Source organism: Sesamum indicum, linkage group LG6 (assembly GCF_000512975.1).
Source record: "Sesamum indicum cultivar Zhongzhi No. 13 linkage group LG6, S_indicum_v1.0, whole genome shotgun sequence".
NCBI classification, from domain to species: Eukaryota; Viridiplantae; Streptophyta; class Magnoliopsida; order Lamiales; family Pedaliaceae; genus Sesamum; species Sesamum indicum.
This window is the reverse complement of record NC_026150.1, coordinates 4,435,265-4,455,533: the sequence shown is the minus strand read 5'-3', so window position 1 is coordinate 4,455,533 and position 20,269 is coordinate 4,435,265. Positions and strand designations below refer to the sequence as shown.

At 35.3% G+C, this 20,269-nt stretch overlaps 3 protein-coding genes across 5 annotated transcripts; all 3 read right to left on the bottom strand.

The window, feature by feature from the left end:
• On the bottom strand, positions 1,871-4,788 carry LOC110012161 (cellulose synthase-like protein E1). The gene is made up of 3 exons (XM_020694859.1): positions 4,080-4,788; positions 3,887-3,976; positions 1,871-2,020 (listed from the first exon to the last, which is right to left on the bottom strand). The coding sequence occupies exons 1-3, from the start codon at positions 4,374-4,376 to the stop codon at positions 1,871-1,873; spliced, it is 537 nt and encodes a 178-aa protein (XP_020550518.1). The 5' UTR covers positions 4,377-4,788.
• Positions 5,534-10,944, bottom strand: LOC105163709 (hydroxymethylglutaryl-CoA lyase, mitochondrial). 2 transcript variants are annotated; one of them, XM_011082149.2, is made up of 9 exons: positions 10,520-10,944; positions 9,111-9,300; positions 8,320-8,509; positions 7,898-8,077; positions 7,686-7,766; positions 7,430-7,593; positions 7,150-7,286; positions 6,577-6,692; positions 5,534-6,081 (listed from the first exon to the last, which is right to left on the bottom strand). In XM_011082149.2, the coding sequence occupies exons 2-9, from the start codon at positions 9,275-9,277 to the stop codon at positions 5,833-5,835; spliced, it is 1,284 nt and encodes a 427-aa protein (XP_011080451.1). In that variant the 5' UTR covers positions 9,278-9,300; positions 10,520-10,944; the 3' UTR covers positions 5,534-5,832. The 2 variants fall into 2 exon arrangements, with proteins under 2 accessions (XP_011080451.1, XP_011080454.1); XM_011082152.2 differs by having other exon boundaries at positions 9,111-9,294.
• Positions 12,964-19,778, bottom strand: LOC105163708 (GDP-mannose transporter GONST1-like). Of its 2 annotated transcripts, XM_011082148.2 has the most exons (9): positions 19,601-19,776; positions 16,803-17,034; positions 16,514-16,653; positions 15,509-15,638; positions 14,968-15,066; positions 14,168-14,322; positions 13,677-13,793; positions 13,269-13,366; positions 12,964-13,194 (listed from the first exon to the last, which is right to left on the bottom strand). In XM_011082148.2, the coding sequence occupies exons 1-9, from the start codon at positions 19,609-19,611 to the stop codon at positions 13,151-13,153; spliced, it is 1,026 nt and encodes a 341-aa protein (XP_011080450.1). In that variant the 5' UTR covers positions 19,612-19,776; the 3' UTR covers positions 12,964-13,150. The 2 variants fall into 2 exon arrangements, with proteins under 2 accessions (XP_011080450.1, XP_020550138.1); XM_020694479.1 differs by lacking the exon at positions 16,514-16,653 and having other exon boundaries at positions 16,858-17,034; positions 19,601-19,778.

Sequence of the window (20,269 nt, the reverse complement as noted above, 5' to 3'; positions counted from 1 at the left end):
CTTACTAATTGTTGGAATTTATAAGAATATTAGACTCAGCTCCCCAAAGTTTTGGCTTTTTACTTTTGACGCCCTTGTCTTTTATTTTTGGGGTTAAGACTAAGACGGTGTCTGCTTAATCTTATTTCAATTATCTTATAAATTATTCATAACTCTCACTATCTTTTACTATTTCAATATTTTTTTTCTTAAAAGGATTATTTACAAATTTATTTATGACATTGAAAATAAAAATGAGATCGAGAAGAATAAAATACTCATGAATTTTATAATTTAACTTTAAAATAACTTAAAGTTAAACTAAAAACCTCATTACTATTTATTGCATCATTATTATTAATATGTTGATTTGGGGTACACAAAAACTTTTTTATGTGTTATAATCCTTAATAATATAATATATTTTTGTTGAGAATTCTTGTAAGTATCAATGTAGTTTTTCTAATGCAAAGTGGGTTTCATAAATGATAAAAAATACACACAAATTTTGATAAGAATCGCAATTTATAATCTTAGTATCATAAATAATTAATTTTACATTCGAATAAATTAAAAATGAGTGCCATCTCCACCTCTCACATTATGTATATTGCTCTTTGCTTTTGTGATTTAAACTTTTTTTAAATGATTGAACATTTAAAATCTATTTTCATTTCTCTAGAAAAAATCAAGAGAGAATGTACATATATAAACAACTTTCAAAATGATATGTTTTAAACATATCTACATACATATAGACGTTAGTATTAAAAGCACAGTACACAAGCATTCCGTAAGTACGAATTTAAGAATGTTAAAATTTTAAGAAATGCTGGCTTGCTAGTATATGTATACACCATATGAAAGGAGCATCAAGACTTGATGAAGTAACTCAAAACTGAAAATGAAGGAGGCCTGCATCATTTCAATTAGTAAATGAGGAGAGATAGGCAGCACAAGATGATTGCAGATATTGCTACAGAGAGCAGAGTAACAGACAGTGCAATTCGGCCATTGTCCTTCCTCAAGAACATGCCTTCCAACAAATGGTGATTCACAATTATTGCAAACAAGGAGAGAACAGCTTGTGCGAACAACTCATTGCACTTCTAAAAGAGCCTTGGGATTCCAAAAATAAAGACAGACAAGTTAAGAATTACAAGGTGCAAAATGGGATGAGCAGCAAAGGTGATGCTTGGAAATCATATATACCCTGCTCGAAACACTTGGCTTGTCCATTGTCAACCACCTTGCTTGTTAAAGAAAAATTTGCTTCATACAAACCAATTTTGTCCAAAATCATATTCAGAAATGCAATATAAGTTACATGCTCCCGACTTCATCATCCAAAACCCTCAGTTCATACACCGTGGTCCTCAGTGGATTCCCAAAGAAAATGGTCTCTTGTACATGCTTGAGTTGGGATGAGAGAAAGATGAATGCAAACACAATAAAATATGGATCTGAAACCTATGAAACAAGCTTAAGAAATTAAGAGTCAGAAAGGCATCAAAGGAAAATGAGTGAATGAGCACCACTGCACTGATCCAGTTACGGCGAATTGTGGTTAAACAGATATTAAGTCTTCAAATTAAGAACCCATCGGGAGGTGTAAGCATGGTCAATATAATGGTACACTTTCCGTATATGAAAGAAGAAACACGCTTTTGCCCCTTATTCTATTTATACTCACCTTCGGATACAGTGGAATGCCTTAAAGTAGACAGATGGGAGGAATGATGGCCAAACCATAAACGGGCAGAATTTAGAGAGCTTCCATAGTATTGTAAGTATAACACATGCTTTGAAGAATTGCCATTCTCAAAGGGCCATATATAAGAGGGGAAAACCTTGACAGACCAATTTGCATTGAGCCAAAAGCCCATCGTGTCTATTGCACCAACATATCATTCAGGTTTGTAGTGGATGCACCCAAGAAACATGGACTGGCAGGGGCAATATACACAGAAATCCAGCCTTTACAGTGCAAACTAATACTTGTAAGAGCATCCTCCACTGCAGTGAAGTATCTGTAACCAACCTGCAAGTGAAACAAGTAGTAAATTATGATTCCCTTTGTACATGATTCTTTAAAGGGTTCACTTTCAGAATCTAACAGTATGTATTTGCCTCTACTCCCCATTAGGTTCCATTGTCATAAGTACAAGAGGCTAGCAGTTGGAGCTCTTTCTGCAATTCACCAGAGGGCTTTCTGTCCTCCACCAACTGTGGCTTGTAACTTTTGTAGAGTGATCTAATGAACTCATTACTTGAACCAAATGACTTCTTCATTGGTTTCTGGAAATAAAATGAAAAGTGAAGTATGGTTTACGAAACACCAACTTAGGTTATCATTTTGCAGTTCTGATAACTAAAAGTACCCTTATCAATCTTCCCAGTTCCGTAGACCGCTTCCCTTGTCATGACAAAGTTGCAGCCATATATGTTAGGTCCTCTAAGCCCATCATAGCCTATATTACATTTCTGTAGAAATAAATTATATTGATAAAAGTAAATAATTTGTGGTTATTATCTGACCAAGTACAACACCAAAATGTCTGAGATCACATACGGAAATGGCATTCAATGAACCACCATAGATATCATGCTCACTCTTATGAAATTTTTGAGGGAACTGCACCCAAGCTATTTGTGGAGCAATTTTCAGGTCAAGATAGAAGCACATAGCTTTGCGAGCCGATGATGGACTGTAGCAGTAAATGTCACAGTCTAGCACCAGAAAGTAGGGAGCATTGCTGATTACTGCACATACTCAGAGATGCAAATGATTTTAGATATAAGCATAATGTATGTGTAAAAGGAAAAGGATAAAGAAGAAAAGAGATGTCAGCAAATATGAACTCTCCATTCTACTCGGTAGAGTACTTTTTACTGCACATTTGTAACGTTGGTACGGACACTTAGTTCACATATATTCTACAATCTTGTTGCTGCTTCGGAAATGGAGAAAATTCCTTCATAGAACAAAAAAGGCAGAGGGACAAAGAGAGTTTACTAGAACATTGATTGCTCCTCCTTTGAAATGGTGTGGATGACAAGGCCTTTTTCCCCAAAAAACATAAACAAGAAGAGGCATCTCTTTTAGGTTGGAATCCCCGTTTTCATCTGTCATCACCTGTCAATAAAAGGTTACAACAAGAAGTTAGTACATTTTACCTTGTTGAATCTAGTTGTGTGGGTATATTATGGTGCTCCCAGTCTTACTTTCTCTAATTTTTCTTTTTTGGTCTATTCCTAGAACTTTATTGGTGGAAGTTTGATTTTACAAAGTACAGAGACACATTCACTGTGGCAGACAGGGAAAACACATATGGTCCAGTCAGTGATCTTTTCTTGCTTGTGAATAAGAAAATGAGAGACCAAATTGAGAATAACCATCAGAAAGCATCAAAATATCTGCTGGTACATTTAGCAGCATACCCTTGGTTCCAAATTCGAGTAGTCCAGCTCTCAATTCTATCCATCAATGAAGCATAAGGTCGAATTCTTTATAAGTGAGCAACAGGTTGGGTATAGAAAACCTCATGCTCCCACAAGAAATCTATTTCAAAATCAAAGTGGCTAAAAGTGCAGATAAATCTAACCCTAGTTCTATAAGAACAACAGTTGTTTAAGCTCAGCTTCATTATTGTAAATTACAATCTGGGGGGGCACTTTTTATTTCAAAACTTTGAAATCAACAACTTATAGGTCTGTATATATTCATGTACTGCCCTAATTAAGTTTCTTGAGACATCGATGGGGTTCACCCTCTGAATATACTCCATTTGATAGCTTCAACTTGGATAGAATACTAAAGGGCATAAAATGTTCATGTAAGAAACTTTGTGTTTAAAATTCTAAATCACCAAATTATGATTGTGAACCCTATTACAAAACTTTATACCTCGATTAAAGGTGGACGATCTCCGCTAACGGAAGCGCTAGCATTTACTGAATTCTTCTCCAGAGCTTCCTGGAATTCGGTGTAGCTTTTCTGCACCCAAAACCAGAAAATTTCGGGGAAAAAAGAAAAAGAAAAGCAAATCAAACTTGTTACAGTCAACACTATTTTGGTTAATCCTATTTTTAATACAAACCTCGATTATCTTCTTCTCAGCTGCGAACTCACTGCTGCCAATGAACTTCTCATGAGCACTTTCCTTGGACGAAAAATAAGCTGCTGGGCAAGCAATTTTCAACTCATACTTTCTCCGGAGTGGAACCCAGAATCTGGCAAATTTCCAGGCTTCACGACTGGCATTTAAAGTAACGTAAGAACCCCCATCATCCTGTAGATAAACAGCAAGCTTATCAGGAGGGTAATCAAGCGCCATAGCCGCTATAACGGTGTTCATCACCCCCAGGGAGGGCTCTTTGCTCGGGTCAGCGTGCATATGAACACATCTTCTCACTTCCGGTAATCTTTCCGGGTACACCGCAAGTTTAGCGGGTCTCCATCTGTAAGCTTGGTAAAGAATCCAGAGAAACGTGAATAAGACTGGTTTTGATAGGGAATAAGAGGAATCTCCCTGGTTTTGATAACACGGTCAAGACTGGTAGCTCTATAGTAAAACAAGACCAGTACAGCAATCCTGTTGACGAACATATAGAGCCTGTTGACGATCAGATCCTTCATCAACACCCGGCGAGCATAGAGCGGAAGTGAAAGCCGTCCGTCCATTGCTTCGTTTGCGTTGAGAATTGCAGAGAATGATGAGTTTTTGCGGAGAATTTGAGAAAAAACACTGAGGAGACTGCCAAAAACTAAACCACAGAGGAAACAGAGAATTGGGGTTGCAGGAGCGTTTGCTTCTTTTTCGGAACTGTAATCCAATTTACCTACTTCTTCGCGCCAACTTTTGTAATTGGTTTTAGAATTAATTACACTACAGCCCTTCTAAAATATAAAATTATCTTTTGCCCCAAAAGATTCTAAAATTATATTTATACCCCCTCTTAGAAGTATCCGTTTACATCTATCGTCTTTTCCTTAGGTTTTGGATAAAAATGCTCGTGTCAATAAAAAATTTATTCTTATCCTCTATTCAACATTCTGATGGTATCATTTTATACTTATAATGAATAAATGTAATATATATAAAATTAATGATGTATTTATAATAAAATATTATTTTTTTAAAAAAAATTAGTATTTCTTTTTATATATTATTCCTCCTAACCATAGGTAACTAATTAGACTTAAATTTAGGGACATGTTACTTGGTATTGCATAACTATTTTTGGTATATTACTTTTTTTATAAATAAAATCATGCATTTTTCCTCTCTCCAATATTATATATCTACTTTTTTTTGTGTGTCAATAAGTTTTTCTAAATCCAGTAATTTGTATTGAATTGTCATTTTATATATACTTTTAAGTAAATTTTTAGCTAAAAATTAATAAAATTGTATTTTAAATATTTTAAAAAATTACACACTTATAGAATATGCTACAAGGTATTTGATTCAAACACAAAGTTAATAAAAATAAATTGCAGTTGAATTTAATTTTTAAAAATGACAAATGGTGACCGTACATTAGTACGACATCGCGTAATATCAAAATGTGATAGAAAATCCCGACGGCCAAAGGGGAAATGCAAGTAATTGAACTAGCTCCCACACAGTGATAAAAGTTACTAACTTCTGCATAATCATATGCCAGTACAACAATAAAATGGTTCTTGAATTTTCATATTTTCAAGAGGTATCATTTCTTTTGCAGTAAGCAGACTGCTGCTTGGAGCAGCATATCAACGTTTAAACGATAATATAGCTATGTTCCTCAGCGTGACATTATGGTCAATGGAAAGCGTTGAGGTGATCGTCTCTCCCAACATCAGACGTCTCAAATATTGGAGGCATCTGCATTGATACGGCTCAGTGCAACGGCTGTCTTGGAGCCTGATTGACGGCCCAGATACTGGTTTATATACTCTCCAGCTGACAAGAGCTTGTCCATGTCAATATTGGTTTTCACACCAAGACCGTTAAGCATGTAGACGACATCCTCTGTGGCAACGTTTCCAGAAGCTCCCCTGGCATATGGGCACCCTCCTAGACCCGAAACTGAGGAATCCACCGTGCTGATTCCCATCTATGAATGAAGAATTCAAGGGCTAATGAGCAAAATCACTTCATGCATGACATGTAAGCAAGAGGAAAAATAAGTGTGGAGCATGATTTATGCCTCAGTCTGTGCAAATTAAATTTCTTCACATACTTCTGAGTCTTAGGTAGCTCATAAAATGGTTGTAATTACTGTACAATGCCGCTCCTAAGGCTTATGCATACTGGAAAAAAAACGGACATTCGATTTTAAAAATTTAAACTGTACTTCTTGCAGTCATGTTTTTGCATGAGAGATTTTTCTGGAAAGACCTGATGGCCACTGGAAATATGTAATGTGAATGTAGCGACATGGACGCTAGTGTAATTTTAAAAAATTGAGGGGGCAATTCGCAGTATATCCAACCTCTGCAGGTCTCCATGCAATTTTCCCTTCGTTTTATGATATTGCAAATGATAATGGACGGTCATGACCAGATCCTTACTGCAATATTCATGGCAGCATTAGAGAGAAGTTACTTACTTGGAGGGATAACAGAATATTAGGAAGAGATTGGCCGTAGGTGTCATGGAAATGAACAGCTAGTTTCTCGACAGGGACAACAGCCATCACAGCTTCAAGCATAGGGAGAACAGTACCTGTGCCAAAATATAATACAGACATCCTCAAGTGAGTTTGGAACTCAGGAAAATGAATTTCAAAGCATAAATTGCTGGAAAGTGATGAAGTACATTTGTACTTATACTCTTAGTCGTCCATTATCTCTCCTATAAGTATCTCATGAACATCTACACCATATATCAGGAACCACAAGGAGAACACAGAATTAAGTGATAATACAGTTACAGAACTTGATGAGAGAAAAGGGAAGATCTTGAAAAGAAATGGGGATCAGCTTTTGAATATATTGAGCAAACAGAGACCGGTTTTAACATGGATGACATCAAATGAATTTCATGAGAGAACTGCCACGATTAATGAACAAAATTGCTGTTCTTGCAGCTGTGTTTGAAATGGTCTCTTGTAACCTTACAGATCACACGTAAATGCAAGAAAGACTTGAGGTGAGATAACAAGGAGTCGCTAGACAATTACCAGGTGTAGCAACTCCAATTGTATCTCCAAGTGAAATCTCAAAACAACCCATGTTATGAAGTTCCTTTGCTACATATGCAACTTTTGATGGAGAGATAAATCCTTCAACTGGGCAGCCAACAACACACGAGACATACCTGTCGAAAATCAAATAGATATCTCAATCTATAATGGTGAAGAATGCACTTTGTTCTTAGTCTCTGTGTACTATCTGTAACAGTTACATCAAGAATTGTGGTAAGAAGGGGATGGCCATAAAGGTGGGAAAAACAAGTCATACCCGCGCACAGGAATTGAAAGCTTTTTGGCAGCAGAAGTTACAGCACGATAACGAGCAAGGCTCTCTTCAATGCTGCAGTTGATATTCGATTTCGAAAATGACTCAGAAGCTGATGCAAACACAGCCACTTCTTTTGCACCAGCTGCAACAGCTGCTTCGAAGCCCTATCAGTTATTTGAATTAAATATCAGAATTTCTTCTCCTTTGACAAGTGTGGAAACTGCAGGACCGAACTGGAAAACTAAAGGTTACCCACCTTAAGATTGGGTGTCAGCACAGGCAATCTAACACCTTCCAAATTCTTAACTGCATCCATGACATCCTTTGCATCTGCCAGCTATTTTCAATCAAATAGAAGAAATTAAATTAGACAAATAAAAACATGCATTCTACCCAGTAAAGCCTTCAAATATAAGTTTAAATCATGAGAGCGAATGGATGAGAAAGATTTTTGAATAAATTGATCACCTGTGGCACCCACTTTGGTGAAACAAAACTTGTAGCTTCAACAACGGGCAAGCCACAAGAAACTAATTTGCGGATCAATTTGACTTTGACGGATGTAGGGACGATTGTCTTCTCATTTTGTAATCCATCCCTGGGGCCAACTTCCACTATCTTCACATATCTTGGTATGTCTTTGAAAAGCTACATAATGCAAAAGATGATTTTTCACTCAAAGCCATGCTAGCTAAACCAAGGCAAAGATGATCATGCAGGACAATTGCTTACATATAATCAAAGGACTTACAAAAGTCCAATAACGGAACAAAATATACTTGCATTCCTGTCTGAAATGAAGCTGTTTTTAATTGCTATAATATTCAGCACCTTAAATAGCGGTTCTTTTGAGGACTTAGCAAAACTTTTAACTCGATTATATGGATTACCTTATATTTCAATTCTCCTGTGCAGTTGTCATTGCAGTAGGATCGACACTGATAATTGGACAAGTAGTGCAAATCCCTCATGGTTCCACAAGCCACACAACTCCTACCTAGGCTTGAAGTTCTTTGCAATGAGTTTCTCCTTTGTCTTCTCCACGTAACAGGTTCTTCTGTGTTATCTTCAAAATCTTCACTGGAGAAAAGAAAAATAAAAGGAAAAAACCATTCACAAAGGTGACAAGACAACAACACTGAAATTTTAGATGCACGAATAGTAAAAATTCAGCCACTTTGTTGGTTTTTCTGATTGGAAGCAGTAACGCAGAAGAGAGGATATTATCATTGGTTAGGAACTGCTTTACACACAACTATGATAGTTTGGAGATCATAGGTTCGATTTGGAATTTTCATATTCATCATGAGAAAAATGCAGTTGGTGTTAGTTTTTTGAGTTTGGTAAAAGTAAATAACCATGTTTAAACCGTAATAAGTATAATTTCTAAATATTAAACCATTAATTCCAGATATACTTTTACTTTTGCTAAATCTAGGCAACATCAAGAGATCTATGCAAAAAGCAAGGTACGCAACAACAATGCATTTCAATCATGTACATCAATTCTAAAGACTAGATAACTGATTGCAATGCACAGAAGGCTTGGCATGCTTGAGATCTCGTGTGTGGAAAAAGAGATGCATAAACAAGGGAACTGATGTTGAACAAATACAAACATAGAAACCAAATAGCAATCATTTCTTGAAATTTCAAGGAGAAACGAAGAAAATACACTTACTTGCAGCTATTAGATGAGCTGCAACTTCTCCCTTCAATCCAGCAGTTTCCCATTCCCATATCTTCTCTGATAGGCCTGCATGCACTGGATGAGAACCTATAAAGCCGATCAATATTGCTCAAGCTTGGCAACTTGTCGAGACCAAGGGGCTCCTCCAAACTCGACATCCTGGAAGTGAATGCAACTGAAACTGAACAAATTAACAACAGAAGTAGTCTGCTATCAGCACTCATCCAAAGCCTTTCTGCTGGCAACAGTTCCATGGTGCAGTATGAAAAGAATCAGATTAATCAGACTACAATAACCTATATCAGATATCCAGCTTCCAGTAGAAAATGAATGACCAATTGGGCCCAAGATTTCTAAGTTCAACTATCATCCAATTGATTTTCTCATGATGAACATACTGTATAAATAACTAGGGAAGTAAAATAGGATATGAGACTAGAGACTTATAAGCCGTAGCAACATTCTACATTCATCCGTAGACCGAATTTTTTGGCAGTAAGATCGAAAGCTGCATTCTGAATCTTGACTAATAACTGTACAACATTCGACATTCTCCATTTTTCCATCTATTGAACATACAAAATGTAGCTAGTTATAGGCTCCCATCATGTATTGATGTTCTGTCCCTTGTTTACATTCTGAAAGTAATCAATGCATATTAAGCACACAAAACAAAAACTGTCAACCAACAAATCACTGGGACGACCACAATAAACACAGAAATCGTCAAGTTATGCAACAACAGATTCGAGCATTTTACATCTCCTAATAGAGCGACTAAATATCATGGAGTTCATAAAAGAGTAAAACAATAGACACGTACAACCAAGGCATAAGTATCCGCCAACCCCACATATCTCCACTATGAACAAAGCGGCAATACTACAATGCAATAACGAACCTAATGCAGAGTTGTGAGGCACCTAGAAACTCTATTTTAACTCCAGGCATAAAATTCCATCACTTTAATCCACATAAACCAAGTAGAGGCACTTGAACATATATCAGGCAGCTACAAGGCGCGACGTCTAGCAATAAATAGGCACAATAGCTAACATTACATAAAATGTGTACCGCCAAATAGGTACGTAGAAACTATTATCCATCTAATCACCTCAGGAGCCTCATAACAATGAATAACATCATGAAATCTAGAGAACTCCCGCAAGAAATCCCAATTCCCAAATGAACTTAAATTTCCTTCCTATGACAAATCAAACATGTAAATCTTCTATTTTTCCCCAAGAGAATAGGAAGAAAAACACTAATCAAGCAGCCACTTAATCAAAACATTGCACTCAAAAACTTTCTTCTTCTCCAGAAAAAAAAGGACAAATTAAACAAAAAAGAAGAAGAAAGAGCAGATTTCAACTAAAAGAAACAAGAAAAGAAACCCATACCTAAAATCCAGAAAAGAAAATTCTGGGTTTCTGAAATCGGAAAGAAAGAATACAGAAATTCTTGAAATTCCTTTTCCCCTCCTAATTACTGGGGGGGTTTGGGAGCTTCAGGTGTTGAACTAAAACACGCAAAGAAAAGAAGAGTAGTAGTGGTTGGTTGAGTATGTGGACAGAATAGTAAAACAGAAACGTGACGGAGAATCCTGTACACTATACTTATACTATACAAAAGTAGAGCAAGTAGGAATTGGTTGTGTGGTTTTAACGCTGTGGAGTTGAGCTTAGGAGTTTGTCTTTGCGCAGTAATTTTTCTTGTGTGGTGCGGACATTAATGCAATCGCCAACACAAAAACAAAGAATCAGGAAAGAGAGAGAGAGAGAGAGAGAGAGAGAGGAATGGTGGTGGGAAAGGGTGGTAGGTAGTTTTCAGTTGGAAGTTGGTCAATTTCCTGTCCTCATTACTACATGTCTTATAATTGTTATTTTCTATTTTTTTTATTTTATGTTTACTATTTCAATAAATAATTGAATAAATTACATTGAAACTTCTTAAAATTAAATCAAATATACAAATACTTTCTGTTTTTCGTAAAATTACAGCTAAATTCCTCAGCGTATTGTTTTTAGAGAGTGTTTGTGTAAGCTTTATCTTTTAATAGAAGGTGCTTGTACTTACAAATTACAAACATGGCATCACTCTAATTTTAGATGTAGTAAATTTCTTCAAATTTCAAATAATATTTTAATCAAACAACTAAATTGCATAAAACCTATTTTTTCCTAAATCAAAATTCTTATTCCAAATCCTAGTACCTCTTATATTTTATTTACTATATAAATGTCAACTCTTTTTTTAGAGCTTCATTTCCTCAGGATCGAATAAAGCTAGATTAAAAATAAAGACCTAAGGGCATTATCTTTAAGCAACTACTTTCTATGATTTTCGCACTCTGAGATCTCATTGAAAACCCCTTGAAGGATAACCACAAGGGGAGGTTCATAAAGGGGCGTTAAATGGCAAAAAAGCAGCTATCAACTTTTTTAAGTGATGGTCGAGATCACCTTTGTAAGATCCTTCTGAATTTAAGTGATGGCGGGCCTTTCATCTAGTACATTATTTCATTTTTCTGAATTGAATTTCAATTATTAAATAATTAGCAAGTATGGAGTAGATTTTAAGAATACTTGACAACATTTGTGCTCTACAATATGTGGATCAGTTGAGTGGTCTAATTCTTGTTGAAATGTTCATGGCCCAAGTTGTTGGATATATACCTCACAAGGAATAAATTAGTTATTTTAATTAAATTTGTCGTGAGATTAAATTTAATTACACAAATACTTTATATTTTTTTTTATAAAATTGCAGATACATTCTTGAAGGAATGTTAGTGCAATGTAGAGTGTTGTGTGTAAACTTTCATTACTGAATAAAGGGTGTATTGTAATTTTACAAAGAATACAGAATTTTTATGAAATTAAATCCAACCATAGGGGTTATTAATGTAACTTACCCCCAAGATTATAAAAAAGAAAAGGTATAAAAGGCCATTCATGTTAAGGATTATGTTAAATTACATCGACACCCCTGAAATTAAATCGAATCATATAAACATTTTATGCTCTTTACTAAATTATAAGTACTTTGAGGGAGTGCCAATATAATTTATTTCAAAAGGTGTTTGTGTAAATTTTTACAATTACAACTTCAGAAAATAAACTTTTTAAAAAAAAAATGAGATGTTTGTGTAATTAAATTTAATTTTAGGGTGGAGATGCAATTTTATATGCCTTAAGCTCATTAACACCAAAAAAAGCAAAAAAGAAAAAAAAAAAAAAAGGAAATGTACTAGAACATGATGCAATTGTAAAAAAAATAAATAAAAAATAAAAAATATCTTAGAGTGGAGCTTCTAGAATCTCATTAAGGTGGTGGACCTTAGGCTCCTAGGAATCAATTGTTCACAAAAGTCCAAATTTGAAAATTAAGGCTACAAATTTAGGTGAGAACCCCACTTCTGTATTTAAAATTGTGGCTCTAAGGCCAACAACTATAGGAGTGTTCACACTTGAGTAAACTAATTAAATTAAACAGATATTAAATTTAATTTTTTTTAAAAAAAATAAATTTCTAAATATTATAAAATGTTTAAAATTTATGAGATCCCAATTTTTATTTTTAAAAAACAATTTTTTGCTGTGAAATAATTTTGTAAGTAATTTTAAGGGACTTATTAAAATTTTAGATCTTATAAATTATTTTTCTAAATAAATTATCAAATATTTTGTAATATCTTATAAAATTTTAGACATTTTATAAAACATTTTGAAGAACGTGTAAACTCATCGAAACACCGTTTGAAATTAAAATTGAAAATTCAATAGAAAAATTCACAAACATAGTCTCTTAAAATAAAAGCCTAAAAATTTTGTATGACAAAATGTTGAATAATTGCTCTATGATTTCTGTTTTTTTTGCGTTACATTGTGCTCTTTTTGGTTAACAATTTCAACTCATATGATCAAAGGGAAAAATGTTATACAACAGCCGCAGTGAAGGGGTACATAGCAAGAAATTGATCTGCACAAAGGCTCAGTTGTAACTCTAAACCCTTCAAGAAACTGAGATGGTTAGCGCATTTTCGCTCTTGCGAAGAGCACTCCTGCTAGCAATCCTACAGCAGAAGAATGTCATCGTCAGGCTTAAGTGATTCCAAATGCGAATCGAACACAGTTGATAGGAACTAACCGAAGAAGATGCTTGCGGAATTCTCCAAACTTGTTGGGACGTTGAAAAGGACGATACCTGCTATAGAAAGAGGTATCTTGTTCAGCGACCCCACGAGGCTGCAGCAGCAGAAAGAATTAGCAAGAAGACTCAACCGAAATCCACCAGAATGTTTGAAGAATGAACAAATGTAAAGAATGGGTACAGGAAAAATACGTCTAGAAGAACCAGAGGCCTATAATGGGGTTATTAGTATGAAATCATTCTGTTTGAGCTTTACTCCATCCACCAATGTGATTTTCATAAATCCCCTCGAATATTGTTTTGTTTCATTGAATAACAAGACGAGCAATCCAAGAATGTAAATACAAATATGCTTCTTTAGCTTGCTAAGAAGGGAGAGAGAAGCAAAAAGCTTGAAAAGTTTACCTGTATGTAGTAGCCCCTGTTTGATGGAGAAACCACATGGACGTGAAGCTGATTGCCAGTCCCAAGAATCCACTAAATGTAATCACCAGCCAAAACGTGGGCGATCCCAAAAGTGGTCTGCCATCGGCAACAAAAGGCCAAATAAAACAAGGTTAGCATACCCTTTGGCCAATTCTGGCTTTTAACCAAGAATTAAGAACTGGTGGGCAAATGTGTGTCTGAGTTGTGGGACTAACATTGCATCATGTTTGTTAAGTTTTCAAATTGTACTAAGGAAGCATGAAAGTATGACTTAGTAAAGTAAAAAGACGGCGAGTTTTGCGTCAGAGCGCAAAGAGTTAGCTTCACTTTAGAGTTGTGGGCTTCAAGATTTGTTATTTCTGTAGTTGTATTGCCAAACTAAATAAGAAAAGATGCTATACAAGTAAAAATGAATTATTTGAGAGACAGAAAAGTTTCAGGTTATATTCACATAATAAGTTATTACTCACGTCCTTGAAAGATAATCGACCTCATTGAATACGAAAATTAGCAGGATGCCTAGAGGAAGTGAAAGAGTATTGTTTAGCATGACCATCGAGAACTCGTTCAGATCTCCAGATTTGGTGACTTGTTTTGCAGTATCCATGACCCTACGCAGCGTCAACTGCACCACAGTAAGATAGTTAACAGACAGTCATAAGCCAGAAAGCATAAGAATTACCAACAATTTACATAAAATGCATTAGCTAAATAGTGAAGTACAGCAGTATCTGCATGGTGGTCAAATGCTTACGATTTGCAGGTTAGTCAGAATAAAACTGTACAAAAAGAACTTAGGAATGAACATTGGAAATGCAAGCAATGATGCAGAGGCTAATTTTTTATGCACATAAATTAAAGGGATGACTTCCCTCCCAAAACTTTTGCACTATAGCATAGACAAGAACAGAGCGGTATACAGCTACACATAAGAAAATTCTAGTTGGTCACGCACAAGATGCAAACAAGCATGGACATGTACAAGAATGATGCTTCATCCATGGTGGAACTGAAATTTACCTGAAAAACTACCAATTCCAGTACGCCATGAACAGCTTAGCATGGATTTAAGCAAGCAAGATTCAATCTTATATTTTTTGTCATGCAACAAAGATGGATCAATAGAGCATTTCGAGATACAACAAAAAGATCCCAAAGTAGACAAATACAAAAGAGATGGTGCGGAATTGTGAGAACACAACAAATGTTGAATCTGGTAACCAAGGAGCATTGTGAGGAATTGAGAATCAAAAAAGAAAGGATTACTTACAGAATATGATGCTGTTAAAAAACAATTGATAAACTGCCATGTGTATCCAATGGCATGAAATGAAAGATCTGTAAATCCACCTGATATTGCTGAAATTATCTGCATAAAATGAATGCAAAGCTTCAGTGATTATTCAAAACAGTCACAAACTTGTACCTGTCTAAGTGAGACAAGTTATTATGGGATTGTTTTCACTTGGTTATCACTAGGGCATCCCGGTAAAGTTCAGAAGGAAATCCTACTGAGTAATTACTTGCTCATATATGTTCGAACTTATTCTGAACCAGCACTACAATTCTACAATGGTTGGTGCTAATAACTGAAGCTTTTTTGATAATGTGATTAGACATTGACAATGACAAATGCTGAAGATTAGGATCTCACAAAATTCAACTGTCATCAATCAACTAAAAGAATGAATGATTAGAGTCAGCTAACCAAAATGGTTAGTTATCTAGGCTCTAGCAGAACTACTGTCCACATGAATCAGGAGTAATATATAGAAGTGCCGTCAATTTATATCTTTGCCTTCATGACATACCATTAAGAAAAGAGAAGCCCAAACTCTGTTATCATGGTGCTTGTTGAATAGATACATCTCACCAACAGCAGTCATCACGTTGGTTACATTCTTCAAAACCGTAACCATGGCAACATTAATGTACCTTAGACTGCAACGAAATTGGAAGACATGTTAGGCAACATTTCAAGAAAGAATTCAGGAGAAATTTGTAGGAAGGAATCAACAAAGATCCGTAGAACATTTCTTCTTGGCACTTTCTTGACAATTTGTTCTTTTAAGAGGAGGAAACATTTCATGTAAAAGTGAATTTAGGAGCAAACTGTAGGTTTTTTGCTGATAAAAAGCAGAATGCATGAGAAAATACAGTAAGAGACTTATTTATTTCCTTCAGAAACAGATTAATCAAAGTATATGAGCAAGAAAGCCTTAGATTTCTCTCCTTCCCCCCCCCCCCCGGTTTTGTGAGTAGATGGTTTACGATGACAAAGAAAGAAAAACATCCATCCTGGAGAAAGCATCACGAGATCCGTTTTGTGAATATTAATTTCAGCTAAAGTAAAGGAAATTCTACAGTTGTGTGGTCAAAGAAAGCAGTTCAGCTGCTGAGAAAAATGAGGGTTGCTTAAGGTTTTATCAACTCTCATCAACAAACTGGAAGAGCAACAAAAATAAAAATTATCCAAATGTAGAGAAAGTAGGCAGCCAGGTAAAACAGTAGAAAGTTCAGATGAACAACAAACTGAGTTCAAGGGTGCTTAGAAAGTAAAAGTAGCAGACATACAGCAAAATACAACATTCAAGTCTGTTGCATTTATTAACATGTACCAAAACAAATTTGGCACATGAAGAAGAAAAAATTGGTAACTGTAAAGAAATGCAGTATATGAATGTGATGAAGAAAAATGAAGCATCAAAGTCAAAGACGCATATAAGTCAATGGTAACAAATTTATGGTTCGAAAAGCACAAATACTTGAATATACAATTTCCAATAAACTAAACAAAACAAGCAAAAGAATAGTACCTAAACATGCTTGTGACCAGCATCCCCACAAATATAATATTGACAGGCAACCAGACCTTGATTAATCTCCATGTGAGTGGTTCAGTGGTAATTATTCCACAGAAATTCAAGAAAGAAACAATAACTACTGAGACAAAATTCTGCATGCATGAACAATATCTTATTAGTCCATAAAAAAAATAGAAGATTACTTCAATCAGCTGAACAATAGTAGAGTTAATGTAAAACGATTATGGCTTATATTTTTTTTTTGGTGAATAAAATGAAGAGAACTTATATAGAAGTTAACCTGGTACAGCATCAAAGATATTCCAGCATTAAAGTCATAACTGGAGAGGACATACTTGTTAACCAGTATCATGCTGCAGGAGGAGAAACAATATGCGAGGCCGGATAACAAGGCCTGGTTGTGTATTGTAAGAACTCTTTTACTTCGAAATGCCTTTCCTCTATCCTTTTCTGTTCTCCCAGCCTCCACATCAACCTCATCATGATTACCAGGAATCTTCACTCCAAAAGATCTGAAAATAAGCAGCAACAGCATAAGAATCAATAACTATCATGACAACCAATGACGCCAACCTGAGCCACCATTTCCATGCAATTAACCAATTCAATTGGCAAAAAGTCGGAACAGATGAAGGGCATACTTTCCAGCTATTTAGTCAACACATGATAATTGAACCTTAACATTTGAAACTAACACGCTGAAACTTTGGAGGTATGAACCAAGACCAACATCCCATTTGATGGCTGACAACAATTTCTCCACACATGCTCACTTTCTGAATTTCAAAAGCATGGTCCACTTTCTGAATTTTTAAACATGGTGGTTTTGTTTTCATTTGTCAAATGGATCTTGGCAAGAAAAGGAAAGAGTAATGTAGTGCTCTTCTGTGTAGTAGTCAGCAAATATACAGCTCTTTTATACGCAGTAATCTCTGTGGTTGACTATGGTCATAAAGATGCTTTTCTAGAATATGAAAGAGAATTTTAGGGAACTAATAAGATAATTTGTAATTTTGTTGTCAAGGTTTCATATCATTTAAAATCATTTGTCGAAACGATTTACTGTTTTATGATGGTGAGGATCCTATGTGGAAATTATTGTTGGTATACTAGATAGTCTAGATGTTGCTAGGACATTAGGTTTTACAATGAGCTGTGATTTACTCTACCAATCACTCAAGGTGGCTGTGCATCCTGAAAGAAAACCTTCCTCAGATTAAGTCAAACCAATTTGATAACCTCAATGAAAACTTGTCCCAAAGCTCAGGCAGCAATGTGGGAGCTCCTACTGCTGTTTCTGAAAGAAAAATGGAGTCCTCTAAAATTACATACTTATATCATCCTATTATAAAAACACAGCACAATTCCACAATGTCATGTGAAACCTACTAACACAAGGAGAAATCCACTAACTGAATGTAAATATGGATAATACAAAGTGATTCTTTGACACATGAGTAATGGCTGAGGAACAAAATTAGAGCCTAGATATGTGCAAAATGCCTGACCAGTGTGAAAGCCACCTCAAGTGAGTGCAGATATTTACTCGTAAGGAAAATACAAATGGAAGCCTTATATTAACAAACATGCCATAAGGTAGGTAGTAGAAAAGCATACTTGCTGGGTATTTCTCTTCTAACAGGACCTTCCTGATTTACCAACCCATACAGCTAAGAAACTTTTTGGCTACTTTCTCTACTTGTGGAATAGTTATCAATATCCACAGTTATCATCTCCAAAATAAGATCAGAAAAATCTAGAGAAGCACCTCGTGATGATGCTCTACCATAAGGAAGATTATTATGGGTATCAGTAGCAGATAGTAGGTGCTATATCAGCAGGTTCAGGGTTGAAGATTGAAATTACCAGAACATTATCATCAGTTCCATAAAGGAATCATTTTCACAAAATTAAAGTTTCGTATAGCAGAACTCAATGTTCAACAATAAACATGATGGAGATAGAATTATTGCAAAAGCAGATGAAAAGAAATGAAATGGTTTTCATAAAATAAGGGGCCAAGGAAAACAGAAGTTAAATAGAAATCTAATGTGTTTATTCCTGGTCCAATCTGTCAATGTTCATGATGACTGCCAGATAGAACCTTTGTTCTGAGTGAAAACGTTTGCGTGGCATGATTATACAACATTTTCCAAAAAAAGTGTGAAGCATGTTATTCATTTCTCAGATGAACAATCATGACAACAACCACCACCAAAACCTCCTAGATTGCAACCCTTGGCAGCTGCCATAGTTAGGCAGTTGAATTTTACTGGTCATCATTACAATCACAAAGCCATGTGCCACTATAACCAGATGCTACTCCAGGACAAACCACATGGTAATCACCACATAATTAGCATTTTTTTGGTTTCAGTTTCTTTAAGAGTGGAAATGTAGTTAAAATGCCAGAAAGAAATTCTATCTCTGTGAACTACAGATCTTACTTCAAACAGTCACTCTCCTTCTCAAACTTTAATCCCCAACGAAAATTTCACCAAAATGTCAAGCAATTCAGGAGCAACAAAGTGGGGTGCTCCACTTCTGCTTGTCAAAAGAGAAATAAAGGAGGATTTCTAGAATTACATACTCATATCATCCTACAATAAGCATACCCATAAGTTCACAACACAATGCTTTTGGAAAATACTAACAAAGAGACAAGCCCATCAACTGAACAATAATGTTCATAACACCAAATTGATCCTTAAGCTCATGAACCATTATCTGACACCTCTGTTCATCAAAGTGTGCAGTTCCATTGACAGAGAAATCGAAAAAGGAGAATAAATACAGAAAAAGACTGCTAACAATTCAAAAGGAACTACTTCTTTCCCTTTAAAATATCTAAAAATACTCATAATATATCCATGAAACATACCCGGGGCAAGTTCACTGAGCTCCACATCAATCAATCAGAGAAAATTGACAAAAATAAGATAAACAATCAAATACAATTAAACAAAACTACAATGCCCATCTTCATTTCAATCTTGTTGAACAATCCCATCTCCCCCAAAAAAATAAAAATCCCATCTCATAGCAATCACATACAAGAAGAAAGACAGCCAGAGTTACCTCGAAGCCATTTACGAAATGCACACAGAGGCACGCATGAATGCTTGTAATATATATCTGCGTGTGATTGAGAGAGAATGAATCTTTCTGCTCAGAAGCTACTTTATGTAAAACGAACGTTGAGTAGAAATATCATACACTGACGCAGAGAGAGAGAGAGAGAGAAAGTCAAAGTGCATAAACATGTGAACGCTTTTTAAAAAGTACAATTCCGTTTTGCTTCATATATTCTTTAAATTTTTAGAAAGCGCCTTTCCAGTTTCGGCTTTCGTACGGTACCCCGTTCATGACCTCATTCCTCCTACGACGTCGTTCTGTGCTGCATAAATTATAAATGATAAATCAGTAATAAATCAATTATGGATAGATTCAAATTTTTATTTATTTTTTTATATATTAATAAATTCGATGAATTTTAACTAGTGGAAGAATCTATTAAATATAAATATTATAAGTGTTAGATGTAATTTTTCAAAGTACAGAAACTTTACGTGCAATTATATTAAACCTCATGTAAGAACAATGTAATTATCCTATTTTTACATTAAGTCTAGTTACACAAATACTCCATACTTTTTGTAAAATTACAGGTGGACCCTTGAGGGTGTTAGTGTGATTTATCTTAAATAGTGTTTCTGTATAATTTCGTCAGTATACTTATAATTACAA

Coding starts and splice junctions, on each gene's coding strand:
- LOC110012161 (XM_020694859.1), bottom strand. CDS start 4,376: ATGCACGCTGACCCGAGCAAAGAGCCCTCCCTGGGGGTGATGAACACC. Junction 3,977..4,079: donor CTGAGAAGAAGATAATCGAG/GTTTGTATTAAA, acceptor TTTTGGGTGCAG/AAAAGCTACACCGAATTCCA. Junction 2,021..3,886: donor ATCGTCCACCTTTAATCGAG/GTATAAAGTTTT, acceptor TTTCACTTGCAG/GTTGGTTACAGATACTTCAC.
- LOC105163709 (XM_011082149.2), bottom strand. CDS start 9,277: ATGTCGAGTTTGGAGGAGCCCCTTGGTCTCGACAAGTTGCCAAGCTTG. Junction 7,594..7,685: donor TGCTGACACCCAATCTTAAG/GTGGGTAACCTT, acceptor AATAACTGATAG/GGCTTCGAAGCAGCTGTTGC. Junction 6,693..7,149: donor AATTGGAGTTGCTACACCTG/GTAATTGTCTAG, acceptor ATTTTGGCACAG/GTACTGTTCTCCCTATGCTT.
- LOC105163708 (XM_011082148.2), bottom strand. Junction 16,654..16,802: donor TATCTTTGATGCTGTACCAG/GTTAACTTCTAT, acceptor TCATGCATGCAG/AATTTTGTCTCAGTAGTTAT. Junction 13,367..13,676: donor ACAGGGGCTACTACATACAG/GTAAACTTTTCA, acceptor CTGCTGCTGCAG/CCTCGTGGGGTCGCTGAACA.